Genomic DNA, 13,892 nt, shown 5'->3' on the forward strand with positions numbered 1-13,892 from the left:
AAAATTACTTTTTGTTTTTAACTCCGTACTTTTCTAATATAGGCTGCTCCTTCAGAATATTGCTTGTGTTCAGGTCTTCAACGTGCCTTTATTCCGTGAGACTTTTCTTTTTGTAGATTTACAACTGACATATAATCAAAAAAAGTTAGGTTTTCCTTTCAAAAAGGAATGAAATGCCGTATTCTTATACTCGGGACACCTAGTGCTCTTAAGTCACTGGCACTGGTACACTGTACATGTGTTGTACAAATGTTTCAAGGCTTTAAAGAGATGAATGTTTTTAAATCTATCTTTAGAGGTGTAGGTCTTCAGTCTGCTCATACCCACCGTGCTCTCTCGCGCCAGCAGCTGGTAGGCAGTGTGTTCGTCCAGGCTGAGGTCATCAGGCAGCGCAGGAGATGAGGATTTGTCTGAGAGCTGCTCTGACTTCAGCGAAGCCTGCTCAATCTCTGCCATCCTGATCTGCTGCAAAAATGTACCGCTGTTATTCATGTCTCAAAACAGTACGTGATTGGGAGTAGGAAACAGAAACAGTCTTGCGTTCACAGCAATCATAACTTCAGTATCTTACGTCTTTTTTTGTACACAGAAATTAAATTTCTAAATGAACAGCAACAACGTTTTTAAGATGTCTCTCTTTGGCCGATATCAGCTGCACAGACAAGATAGGTAAAACCTCCGCCAAGTTTCGATATGCTTCACCAGATGTTGACAATTCAAAGTGCATAGTCCAAAATGCCGTGGCACCTGTCTGTAAAGAGAGCAGGGTGAGAGATTTCAAGAATATAATAACAGTGTTTTGTCATCATCAGTCGAACAAATATTTCCCAGTGCCGCAACAAAAGGTGACGAGAGAGGCTGAACAAGAGGCGAGAGGCAGATATCCAAGCAGTCGGTGTTTGTGTGCACCCACAGTGTCTGCATGTATGTGTAAGCCAGAGCGAAGAGATGGGTGGGTTTTTTTTTTTTTTTTTTTTTTTTCCATCGGCGGCTCCAGAACCTTAGAATTCTGCCCCTACAGCTAACTGAGTACGTTTTCAAACACAAGTGCACATTAACATGATGTTGCTGTGTGTATGGTAATCGTGTCTCTCATACCCTTAGAACAATCCTGTAGAAACAATATTACCAAACACAGAATAATTGGAAAAGTGACAACAATTAGTCCAACTGTTTCTACCCATCTCCCTCATTTGTTCCAGCTAATTCTGTTTCACCAGGTTTGCAGGTAAATGCCCATTTGGCTAGTGGTTTTTAAAATGATCAATGCATGAGCTCAAGTTTTTCAACTGACACCGTTTCTTTATTCTTCCCCCCCAACCACCCTCTAAGCTCTTTTGTGTGCACAATTTCAGAACATACTGCTAACAGAGAGCTGGAGTGGAATTTCAGGGTTCTGGGGGTGCTATGAAGCGCTCAAGCAGTGTTTCTGCTTGAGATGGAGCAATAAATAGCCAGAGAGAAGCATTTAAAATGGGTACTTGAAAAAGGCCAAGTGAAATCCAATGGAGTGACGCCTGTTAGCGATATATTAACATGTGCCCGTAGGTGAGAGAGAAAGAGAGGTTCATAGAGAGAGATTCATGGCTGATATGCAGCAGTAAATTACCACTGCCCAAGCCCCCGAGGAGGAGGGGGGGGGGGGGGGGAGAGAGAGAGGGGAGAGAGAGAGAGAGTGGGATGAGGGTAGGCAGATTCACAGCAATGCAACTCATTAATTTACTACAAAGGACCACTTTGGTTTGTTTCTGGTTCCTCTACAAGCATCAGCCCTCACTTTTGCTGCCATGTAGCAATACCAAGTCTGCTGACTTCCTCCACATCTCAGAGTTGGGCTATAAACCATTAATCGGCAGGTAATGGAAACTACAGCCTTTCTCCTCCTGTATTCTTGGCTGCGTGTCCAGGGACGATGAAAAAAAAGGCACAAGAGGTACAGGAGGAGTTGCTACACCGTTGCTTCCAAGGGAACCGCAGACATATTAAAGACGGAGGCTAGAACCAATTGAAAGTGTCCGCGGCAGCCTGAAAGGCGGCGAGCCAAGGCATTGTTTTATTCAGTGGTGCTGGGAGGCGATGAGAGGAGAAGGTAGTGTGTGACTAAGCCAGAAAATAAGCATGGCTTGCGTCTCATGGCCACAAGTCATGACTAACCAGGACTTGGCGAGCATATGCAACACCATTTATGCTAAACTAGGGCTGCGGCTATGACAGATGGATTAAGTATGATAACTCAGGAAATATGGAGGCTTCATAGTGAACCAGTATTACACAGTTTTCAGTATTATCACTTACAATTACCGCTGAAGAAAGGTTTTTAGGTTGAACAAATGCCTAGTGTCACTACTTGTCTATGTAGGAAAAATGATCTGTGCTGTTACTTGGGGAAAAAAAAACAAGCAATATTACACATAATCCAAGATGGCTACCTTGCAAAACCTGGGTGAAACTATGTTGTAAAAGGTTCAAATACGCTTGAGAAGTACCTCTATTATTATTCTAACAACTTAATAATAGCAAAGGCCTTCACTGCTCCACTGAACTGTTCTCTGCAGACTCAACTGTAGTCGGCCTCAAGCTGTGGCTGATCTCAAGTCCTTATTAGACAGTTACTTGATGAATATTTCCACTGTCACACACACACACACACACACACTGCACCCAGGAGTCCCGCCGTGCCTTCCTGTCCCCTTAAATGCAATAACATTGTAGAGAACTCTCCGCTTGTGATACTTATTTCTCTGAAAATGGCACACAAACACATACACACACACACACACACACACACAAACAAGTCTGATGGTTAAAGACCAGGGCAAATTAAAGGAAAACAGTATGAGATCAGATACAGACAATCGAGGAGTTAGATACAGTAGAAAGACGGGGGGGGGGGGTGTTGGATGTGAGGAGGCAAGGATGTAAGAGAGGAAAGATTGATGGTTTGACAGCGTCTGCAGACAGGCAGAAAGCAGGACTGACAGGTGAGGAGGTGTAGAGCCCGGTTATTGCTTCTTCTAAAATGACCTGCTGCACTTTGCTGTTGTGACGGACAACACTGGCACATGACAGTATGCTTTGAGTGTTTTTGTGCAGGGTCTCCTGTGTACAATATACCCCAACATGAGAGCGCACAAGTAGTAAGTAGAGTGTTAGTGTGTGCGTGCACCGCATGCACATAAGGAATGATTGATTGTGTGTGTGCATGCAAAGGGCCTCATTAATCCACATTTCTGCACACATGGAAAGTTGATATCATCTTGTGTTCATATTCCATGTAATTAATTCTCTATTATACTGTAACAAAATAGCGTACGCAGTCGTTGACAGGCTCTATAAAGCATGAACTTCAACACCATTTTCCTTTCAAACTGCTTTGTGTGATGAATGAAGCCCCGTGTGTGTGCGTGTGTGTGTGTGTTTGTGTCCATGAAAGTACAGGCAAATGCATGTTCCTGTGTGTATCCCTTCTGCAAATGTGCATGCACGCGATCCGGCCCCGAACATCATGGTTGTGTATAGGCGTGTGTCTGAAAGAATGTGTCTTGTATGTGTGTGTTTTTGTTTTTCAAAACTTAACTAAGTTTTACTATTCACTGGTTTTTGGCCAAGGGATTTTCAAATACGCTGTGGACACTTTGTAATCAGTTTATATTTCAGACCAGCTGCCGTGTGGTCAACTGAACATCTGTCAAGCCGAGCTTGCAGAAAGTGGGCATCCAGGACTGCAAAGGAAAATATCTTTATCCAGAATATCACTAGATCTGTTGCTAGGCTCATTTTTCAAAAATGAAATTGCTAAAGGGGACATAAAAGTTGCCAGGTCTTACTAAATAGGCAACACTGGAGCTGTTTCTTTTCATAAATAGGTTTCATATTCCAAAGGGGGAGTATTTTTAATACTAGTGAAACATTCTGGATGATTAATATTGATTCTGACATGTCTGATACATGTGTGCCTTGAGGCTGGTCCTGCAAAGCACAGTAGGTAGAGACTTTCACTAACATACGGAGGACCAAAACTGCCAAAATTGAAATTAAAGACATAGATAAAAAGATGAGCCGATAAATACCTTAATATGCCAATAAATGCACCCAAAATAATACTAAATCTAAACTAATTTATACAATATGACATAAGAGTATCCTGTTTTAATTGCTTTTGTTTTTATTTACCCTTTTCGTCACATTCTGGATGATAAATAGAATTGTGGCATGTTTGATACATATGGGCCTCCAGGTTAGTCCTGTAAAGCACAGTGGCTAAAGACTCAATCTCAATAAATTAATTAATATGTCAATAAATGCACCCCAAAAAATACTTTAAATGTTTTTTGTATTCATTTACTTTTATTCAGATTCCTATTTCCCATTTCAATTTGCATTTCATGTAATAATATATTAATTATTTCTTTTTTTATGTATTTATTTTCACATTATTTTTCCCTTTTACATTTCTCTCTGCATTTTTTGCTTCATTGCAGGTGAGGACGCTGTCATTCAAAGCGTGTCAGGTTAAATATGTATGTGTCTATCCACGGCACGGTAAGATACCGTGGATAGCTGTGTCAAATGTTTTAAAAAATTGATGACTGAGGCTCTGTTTCGCTTAAAAATTTAAACTACAAGGATGAATTTAATATGTGGAGTTATTGCACTCCTCCACTCCTCGTGTGAGTTTGTGTGTGCGTGCGTGTGTGTGAGTGCATGTATGTGGGCGTCCACGTGTGGTGGTACCTCTTGTGGGTGGCCCTTGCAGTCTCTACAGACGGGCGGAGGAGAGGAGTAGTGGTGGAAGACAGAACCGGAGAGGTTGTCGATCATCAGCATCTCCCCCTCCAGTGTATCCTTGATCAGAAGAGAAACGCTGTCCAGCCACTGGCTCTCCTGGAACACATACACACGTACACACACACACGGACACATACACACGGGACGCAGGCGGGCAGACCAGTATTGCACGCAGGCGCAAACATGTGCACATGCGAGACATGCGAGGACAGAGAACACGGAGGGAAACGCATACACCATTGTTAAGGGTTAAAATATGCCAGTGTGCACACGCAGGTATGTTGTTACACTTTCTCATGTACTCACACAGTCACATATGTCACGCACACACACGTACATTTCACACCACCACAACCTTCATGTCTATAATTCCACAAAACAAAACAAAACAAAACAAAACGCATCTTAGAGAATTTCGCTACGTCAGAGATCGTTCGCAAATAAACCTGAACAAATCCCTCTCTCGCACTCTGTCGGCCTTCAGGGCTGAACATTGCTCTCATTTGGCAAAAGGCTCCTCAATAACATGAATGCGAACCCTCATTAGCCAAGTAACACATAATTTTACTATCAAAGCCTTGAGCACTGAGAACGGTGCAATTACATTTGATGTATCACCTCAATTAGGCTGTTCAATACCTTGTTGAAACAATTTAAGATTTAAGCGTTTGCTTTTGTGCTCTGGGTATTATTAGGTTTAAAGCAATTTAGACTAAATCAGTCAGGGCTTTTTCTTCGACTTAAATGATCCCTCCTTGCTTGAATCTCATCTGCCAGATTGGTTTTTCCCAGAAACCAATCTGGCAGAAAAAGGACGACTGCTGACAGAAAAAAAAGAAAGAAAGAAAGAAAGAAACTACTTTAAAAATGATTTCAGTGTTTCTTGGCAGGGCACTGTATTTCACAATGAACTAGGTGCATTGTTGCCTGTAGCACATTCATACCAGCCAAAATAACTGTATTACATCAGCAGATACATCCCAAAAGATACTGCGAAACAAGGTCACTCCTCTTCAATCCCCACACAAGCCTATTTTCATCAACACATTTCCACAACACCGCTTATAGGACTATACTTAGATCTGTTATGCAAACACACATTTCTGACTCATGCTGTTATATTACAATCACTCATGGCTCATGTTTTGAAAAATGAGGGGGCTAAGAATTCAAGAGACAGGTTACTGTACTCCCAGCAATATAAATACACCTAAATCATGCTGGTTTATGAAACGGTGTTGCAGTGCCACATTTTGGCACAAAGACAAAGTGGCTGACTCTGCAATCCAGCTCTTTCTATACATGCATGTATAAAAAAAACAAACACTCTTTCTCTCTCTCTCACAGTGCCAAGATAGTCCATTCTGTGTAGGTGGAGAGCTTGATATATATATAAAAAAAAAATAATGTTTGATTGACTGTGGTGGCCTGTGTGCTGGCCGCCATTAATAACTGTATTAGTGGACAACAATAGGGCCCATCCACAGGGAATGGAGGTTGAGAGAGAGAGAGAGGAGAGAGCTGAAATTAATTACGGCGTCTATCTGACTGTCACCGGCTCAGCTATTATCTGTTCTCTCTTATTACCTTACTTTACCACTGTGTGTGTTGACTTCCTACAGAGTCCTCATGTAGTCCCGTGGAATCTATCACTAGTGTTCCACCACAAAGCCATAAATTAATTGTTCATTATTTATTAGAAGGGCTGGGTATCGGTACTCAATACCTTTTAATTACTGACAGAATGTACCAAGCAGTATTTAAACGACTTAAAAAGTGTTCAGTCCTTTTTGTAGACACATCTAGAAAAACATTACTATTTGTATGGTTTTGCTTGCAGCAAATCACGGCAAGCCTGCTTTGATTAAATGTGGCAATGTAGCTAGCCCACTAGCACAGCAGCTGACGCTGAGCATGTTGTATTTGATGAAGTAAAAAACGATAGAACAAATCATGAAAAGCACAGTTTGACATGTTGAAAAATACGCTGATTCTATTTACATACCTTTTTTTTTTTTTTGCCAAAATTTTAACCCAAGTTCAGGATGCTATTAGTGTGCGTTAGTGATAGTGTAGCTACAGTGGGTCTACATGGAGATTTACCAACAGTGACACAAAACCTTCTACTAACACGGCAGTTCAGCGTGCTCCGATGCTACCAAAACATTTGAAAGCATGGCTATTGGATTATTTCAGGAAACAAACTACATTTACTCTACGCCACAAGTAGGCACGTAAATATTCAATCATTAATTGAATCATCGCTGTTAAGAATTTGCTGGATTAAAAATGTCAACTTCAAAAACTGTCTTGTTGCAAATTACAAATACTCATCAAATATATCCAAATAAAATACAAAATACAGGTATGAAAAATGTCTTTAATTAAAATGGAAGTCACGTCTAATTTAGAAAATGCTTTAAAAAGCATTCTATGCTAGGGTTATCATGATACCAGAATTTCTGACTTTAATACAATAGAGAGAGATTTGTACTACCAAAGTTTTGGGGAAATAATAATAAAGTAGCCTCAATTTGGTTTGATTTTGGCCAGCTGTGAAATAACGACAGATGGGGGATCCGCAATTAAAATGAGGTCATTATTTTCTGTTATGCAGTCTATCATTTAAGTAAATTTGTGTAACTCCTTGTGTAGCCTACTCTGGTTTTGCATCAAACATATCATACATCATTCCAGGGTTTAAAACCCTTTCCTAATGGAAAAAATGTCCAACATAGTTCATACGTTGTTAATGATTTGGTGATAATGGATTGGTATGGGGGCTGATATCAATTCAAGAATCTGATCAAAATGTGCATCCCTATCCACAACAGTCAGCTAAAACAAATGGTTACCTGGCTAAATCACTGAAATGAAAAATTGCTTTGGGCACACTCTAGTGGGCAGTTTTTTATGCTAGGTTTGACTGTTATGGATTCCCTCCTAACTTCACCTTATTTAGTGACCCTATTGTTGCAGTTGTCTATAAGTAAAACGATAAGTTCTATTTAGGTATCAGTGTCACTATAAGGGTAATAGTGGGTGATATCCAGCCCTAATTGTATGGCACATTATAGAACACGAGGACATGATGAGGTACCTGCAATCTTTCTCAACCAACAAATCTCGTCTGCTCTATCACTAACACTCTCTGAGTCTGCATACATCCGTTTTGTGGGCGATGAAAGTCATTTGACCACCACAAAAACCCTTATTTCTCATTGCTAATGATTTGTTTTGCAGGAGAAGCTGCTGATAATATTATGACTATAATGTGGAGATTCACAAAACCTTAAAGCACCACAACGCAAGATGTCACAATGTTTGGATTTCCTCACATGAGCCTTTTTCAAATTGCACACATGCACACTTCGACCCCGGGACCTGTGCACTGAATAAATTGCATCGGACTGCCAGATCCCTTATTGCATCACTAGAAAGACAGAGGAGAAAAGAGAGGGAGATCGAGATAGAAAGAGAGCGAGGGGGAGGACACTGCCAGTGTTTTCTCCCCGGTCTGCATTAAGTTCCTTTGTCAGCCAACACTGAGCTAAAAATGGCTCCGTGCAGCCAACTTTAGCTCTGCAAAGGTGAGACACTCCACGGCAGCTGATGAGTCATCTTTATGTGCATCTCTGCGCGGATATCTCAGACTATCATTAGCAATTTCATAATGGATGCTCTGCTGTGAGTAGAAATGAGGGACCATCTACACTCACACAGCCACGACATCTTCACTCCAAAAGTGTAACCTGTGACTGTACGTCGACAGACTCACACGAGAACTGAAAAGTTAACAAAGCTTTACTCAAAAAGGATTACCTGAGACAATTGTCCTAGCCTTGCTGTCATCGGTCTAGTCATTTAATTTGTTTGTTTCATTTTGAAAAACCTTTGCCCCAAGAAATTGTCTTCTTAACACAATTGTGCTTGAGCAAAGTTGCCATTCAGGTCCGGCTTAATGTCCTTTCCTTATAGCTGCCTTTTCTTTTCATTCCCTCTTCTTTGTGTCCATAAAAGAAATACAGTACAAGCGAATTGTACAGAGAGATGCTAAAAATGACTCTGTGTAATGATGCAATGTGGCTGTCAGTCAATCCCTCAAAAGAATGGAATATAGCAATGATTCTCTGCTTTCTCACCACCATTCCACCAGCATATGGAAATTACTGCCATGTTGTTTACCTCCTTTGTATTCTTCCAGCTTGTGAGTTGAATCTGTAATTTTCCCTACATGAACTAATGCACTGATGCTGTGCAAAGAGAAGCAAACTGACAGGCAGCCAGAGAAACAGATAAGAATTCAAAGAAGTAGGGATGTCTCCGTTATGTGATCTGCCCTGGATACTGATCAGAATAGTTTATAATGCAGGATCTGCAGAGACTCAATCTGATCCAAAATTCTTATTTTCCCATGTTATGAGGCTGCAAAGAAGGGACGATCAAATTAATCCAATTATATTTTCAACTGCTATATATCAAAAATATAAATGAGATAAAACAATAAGTGTACTGTTCCATTTCGCAATGATGCTCTCACTTGGTCTTGTGTTAAACATCCAGTAAATCCCTTTCCTGTGCAGCGGTGCATTTTTCGCACTCTCAGCAGACCTAAAACCCAAACTCTTTCTCAGCCAGGTCAAGTTAAGTTCAGCTCAATGCATTCAAGTGAGCTGTTGATTGCAAAAAATAAAACAAAACCTGAAGGCCTGCCAACAGCGGTTTGCAAAGTCTACGCGTAATTGTGTTAAATAATCAGATATATCTCAATATTTACAAAAAAATCTGGATTATGACCTTTGCCATAATCATGCATCCCCACTTCAGAGTGTGCACTCGGCATTCATGAAAGTTATTAGAGCGAATATTACAGAGATTTTATGAAAACTGAATCATCATACATATAGAAACTGTTGACTGTGTCAAGTTTTCCACAAGATTTCATTATATAGAGTCTATTCTCCAATGGGGCTTTCTGTAGAGAAAAGACTGTCAGAGTGAACGCTGCACGGACATTTTGATAATATTTAGGAAACTTCTATTTGGCCCCATTTGAGACTAAATCGTGTGGTCGTGAGGCTTCTTCAATACAGTCCTGGTACAGAGTCATTTCAGCAGAATTTTGCGAGCCATTGTTGATGCCTCTCTTCCGTTTCCCTACAATGCGCTACATTATGCAGTGGTTCCACTGTGTGCAGCGAAGCATTACAGCAGAGCTACAGCTGGGTCACATCTGGGAGAGAATTTAAAAATTAATCAGAAATGGATAAATATTAATGAGGATAAGATTTGTGATTAGCTGTAATGGATCCCTTATAAAAAAGAAATTCTGATCGTGCGGATCATGGAGACATCCCTACTTGCAGACACAGACACACACGCACACACCCACACACACTGACGTAAACAGCACACATACAAAACAGGCCTTTCACACACTACCAGGAAATCCATGTAAGAATACTCGCACCCTCGCTCTCTCTCACACACACTCACTTGTGCTGGTGAGTACAGGCTCCGGATGGAGTCTCGGGAGTTGTACCCCCCTGGGTGCCCAGTGGCTGATGCATGGCGCATCTTCCTCATTCCTTCTCCCTTCTCTCCTCTGGCACCTCCTCGCTCCTTCCCCGCTGCTGTGCCTCCAGGCCCTGATCCAGCAGCGACTAGTCCTTTGTCCATCCTCGCACCCCCGCAGCCAGGGGCGCCCATGCAACAGAGGGTGCCCTGGGCCAGCTCCAGCTCAATTTCTGCATCCATCTCCGCCTCCTCTGCGGCCTCCTTGTTGGAGTCGTCCAGGTGCTTCATCAGCACGGCCACCACCACATTGATGAGCACGAACTGGGCGGTGAGCACGAAGGAGACAAAGTACATAGGCGAAATAAACTGAAGGCTCGGATTGCAGGCATAGTCCACATCGGTGCCGTGGTCCGGTGGGCACTCCCGCAATGTGTCCTGGTGTCACAGAGGCAGAAGGTGGGGAAAAATGTGGTTGGTTAGAAGTGGAGGAAGACTGGCCATGTGGAGGAGACACAACAGATAAGCTCCACAGTTTTGGATAAAGCTCTGCAACAAATACTTTCTTCTTCGAAGTTTGTAACTTTGAGTTCTTGGTGAGATGTGAGTTTTAGAGTCATGGAGGTGTTGGTGTCATTTCCTGGGTTTTTAATACGCTATATTTTTGTGTTTTCTTTGATTTTACTGTAGGAAACTGATACAAGTGTTATACATTACTTTGCTTAAAGGTCCCATATCATATAAAGTACAATCTCTATGCGTCTATGTATATGTATGTGTTCCATAAGGTTGTGATGTACAAACACCAGCACAGCTTATGCGGAATCACGGTGGGAGGTGCCTGCTCAGGTCTGTGGCAACTGACCAATTAGAACAGACTGGGTTTTTCCCGATGAGGGGCTTTACAAATACAGGCACGGGCGAATAGAGATACTGCAGCAGACGGCGTGAGACAAGTAATTTGAACAATAAAGCAGTTTCTAGTAGACAACCAAAACGAAAGTAGGAACCCCCAAAAATAATTATTATGGGACATTTTCACAACAATGTAAAAATCCTTATTAATTTGAGGCAGTAATAGAATGCATCTAGTTCATGTTAACAAGGCTCTTTGTATTCATGACAACTTGCATAATCATCAAACACTTAATTGTTTTCCTTCCATGCAAAGCGACGGGAGGCGTTCCTTTCTCCTCTCTAGCATTATTCTCGTGGTTTTCCACTCTGGTTAACACGCACTCAGTGGAGTTCAGTCAGAAGCAGAACCAAAGTGACAAGTGTTTTCTGCAAGTACACATATCTCACCCAGGCTGTGACCACACATAACAATTTTAGCCCTCTGAGCTGAAGCTGGTCTTTTCTATCTAATTTGGCATGACATTTACACACTGTGCTCCTTCACACGACTTCTCCCTCTTCTGCCTTCACTCGTTTTTCCATCTTATTTCTTTCCAAATTTTTGTTCCCAGTCTTGCTTGTGCTGCCTCCCCCTCCCCCGCCATTTCTCCATTTTTTATGTAATTTTCCCTTAAGTGGGGAGAAAGCATATTAACTGGTCAGTTCTTTTAACCCCCTGTCCAATCCTCTCATCCCCCCCTCTTATTACAGTTCATTGGTGCCTCCTTTTCTCCCTCCTGCCCTCTTCCTTCATTATTTCTTCTCTTCCCTGCATGGCTAATTACCACTCTGCCTCACCTGCTTCTTACTAAACCAAAGCAGATTTGCCTCTCTCATGGCAAAGGTGATCATTTGACAGCTAGAATGACAGCAATTTACTCAGAGGGGAAGCATCTGTGGCCCACTGGTTTGCTTCATGGCCCGCTACCATCCACACTGCCTGTATCCAGTGTGTGTTTAATGGTCCGGTCCCGACACGCTCCAGCATAATCTCTATTCTCCCTGCAGCCTAGGTGTGCGGAGGAGCAGCCATAGCTGCAGGTGGCATTAGAAGTGTGTTCAGGTGAAATTGGTGTTTTGTGTGTGTGCAATGAGGCACAGTTACCCTCCTGCCCATCAGTAAGGTAATCTGTGCAACCAGTGCTGAGCAAGCACATTTCCTTTTCATTGGTGAGCATCGCTAGAGTGGAAGATAGGATGGATGAGAGAAATAGAGGAGGATTTTCTCTCTCACTCCTCGCTGTTTTCTCTAAGTCTGTGATTCTATTTTTCTTCCTTTTGAAACATAAATACGTACGCTGTATGGAGTTTGTGTATGTCCTGTGCGCCAAAGTGTAAGGCTTTGTACCAGGGTTATTATAGTTCACTAAAATTGTGAAGAGTGAAAAAAATGTTTTAGTAAAAGTTGCAATATGTTAAAATTGGTGAAATCTCATACTACAAATACAAAAGAGGGCAGCATATCACTAGACTAACAACTAATTGCTGCTAACTTTAGCTGCCATGCAGCTAGCAGTTTGGGAGCTCAGAGTAGTGGGGAGTGTGGGAGTGTAACACAGGAGCCCTGGACCATGATGGCTAGCTGGTTAGCATGCTAAGTTCAGTAGATATCTCCACAAGAATACATTCACATCATAACACTATTTCTACACATTCTGTTGATAATTTAATTGAATTTCTAACTGCACTGAAAGTAAACATTTAAAAAGACAATAAAAAGAAAAAACACAAATAAATCTGACATGTACACTGCGAATGCATCTTTGTACCTTCATGATGCCATTCCAGTTGTCGCCCGTGGAGACTTGAAACAAGGTAAGGAAAGCCATGCCAAAGTTCTCAAAAGTAGCGTGACGACTCATACCCTCACATGGGTAGTCAGGATTGCATACTGAACATGAGAGTGAGGTGGGTGGAAGGTAGTAGAGGAAGAAAAGAAGTTATCAGGTCACAGATAAGAAAGAGTTGAAGAGATTAAGAGAAGGATGGAGAAAATGGGACAGGAAGGGAGCAGGGATAACAAAAGAAGAAAAAGATCAACACGTCATTACTCCTTTAAACTGCAGAAACATGCACCATCTCTGTCACTAAGCTGCCTGTAGATGATTGTCCAAACAAGCCAACTCAGTGTAGACACAGTCTGTTATCAAATCAGCAGCAATGTGACCAAAACATTCTATTTATCTTTGAGCTTATATCCCAAGATAATCTCTGGAAGGGCCTCAAGAAAAGAGACACTTGCATTTGCCACTAATCCTTTCTCCTGCCAAGCTCCAATAGGAAGCAACGTTGCCACTGGCTGCAGCTGCAGCACACAAGGGAAATGTGACAGTTTGAAAGATATTTCTTCCAACTTCAATGTGGATATTTTAGGACAGTGCTTATATATCAGAATACTGGAGAGTGGGTTGATTCTCTAATGGCTGTCGGACTGCAGGAGAGAGAACTGATGAAAAGGGGAAATAAGGAGATTGTCAGGCTAAAGTTAATACAAGTCATTTGGCTTTTATGCGCACGAAAATGAGAACATGAAAACTGGAAGTTGTTATTTGGCTGAGACAGACATTGATAAATGTTGATCACCTACATGTATGGGGATGACATGTATGTAGACCATATGCTGTGCAGCTAGTTGGAATTGTCCTTTCATCTCAACTTTAACACATATATATGAGTATGTGGTGAAAGGATTA

At 41.6% G+C, this 13,892-nt stretch overlaps 1 protein-coding gene across 7 annotated transcripts in view; it reads right to left on the reverse strand.

Annotated features, from left to right (window-relative positions):
- The window catches only part of LOC115575830 (voltage-dependent T-type calcium channel subunit alpha-1I-like), a 168,227-nt gene that overhangs the window by 7,712 nt on the left and 146,623 nt on the right, over positions 1-13,892 (reverse strand). For 4 of the 7 annotated variants that reach the window (XM_030408184.1, XM_030408180.1, XM_030408182.1 and 1 more), the window contains 4 exons: positions 12,969-13,090; positions 10,285-10,740; positions 4,735-4,884; positions 328-465 (listed from right to left, as the gene is read on the reverse strand). In XM_030408184.1, coding sequence (XP_030264044.1) covers positions 328-465; positions 4,735-4,884; positions 10,285-10,740; positions 12,969-13,090 — 866 coding nt within the window. The remainder of the gene's footprint in view (positions 1-327; positions 466-4,734; positions 4,885-10,284; positions 10,741-12,968; positions 13,091-13,892) is intronic. The other 3 variants (XM_030408185.1, XM_030408188.1, XM_030408186.1) reach the window with 3 other exon arrangements.

Source organism: Sparus aurata, chromosome 23 (assembly GCF_900880675.1).
Source record: "Sparus aurata chromosome 23, fSpaAur1.1, whole genome shotgun sequence".
Classification (NCBI taxonomy): domain Eukaryota; kingdom Metazoa; phylum Chordata; class Actinopteri; order Spariformes; family Sparidae; genus Sparus; species Sparus aurata.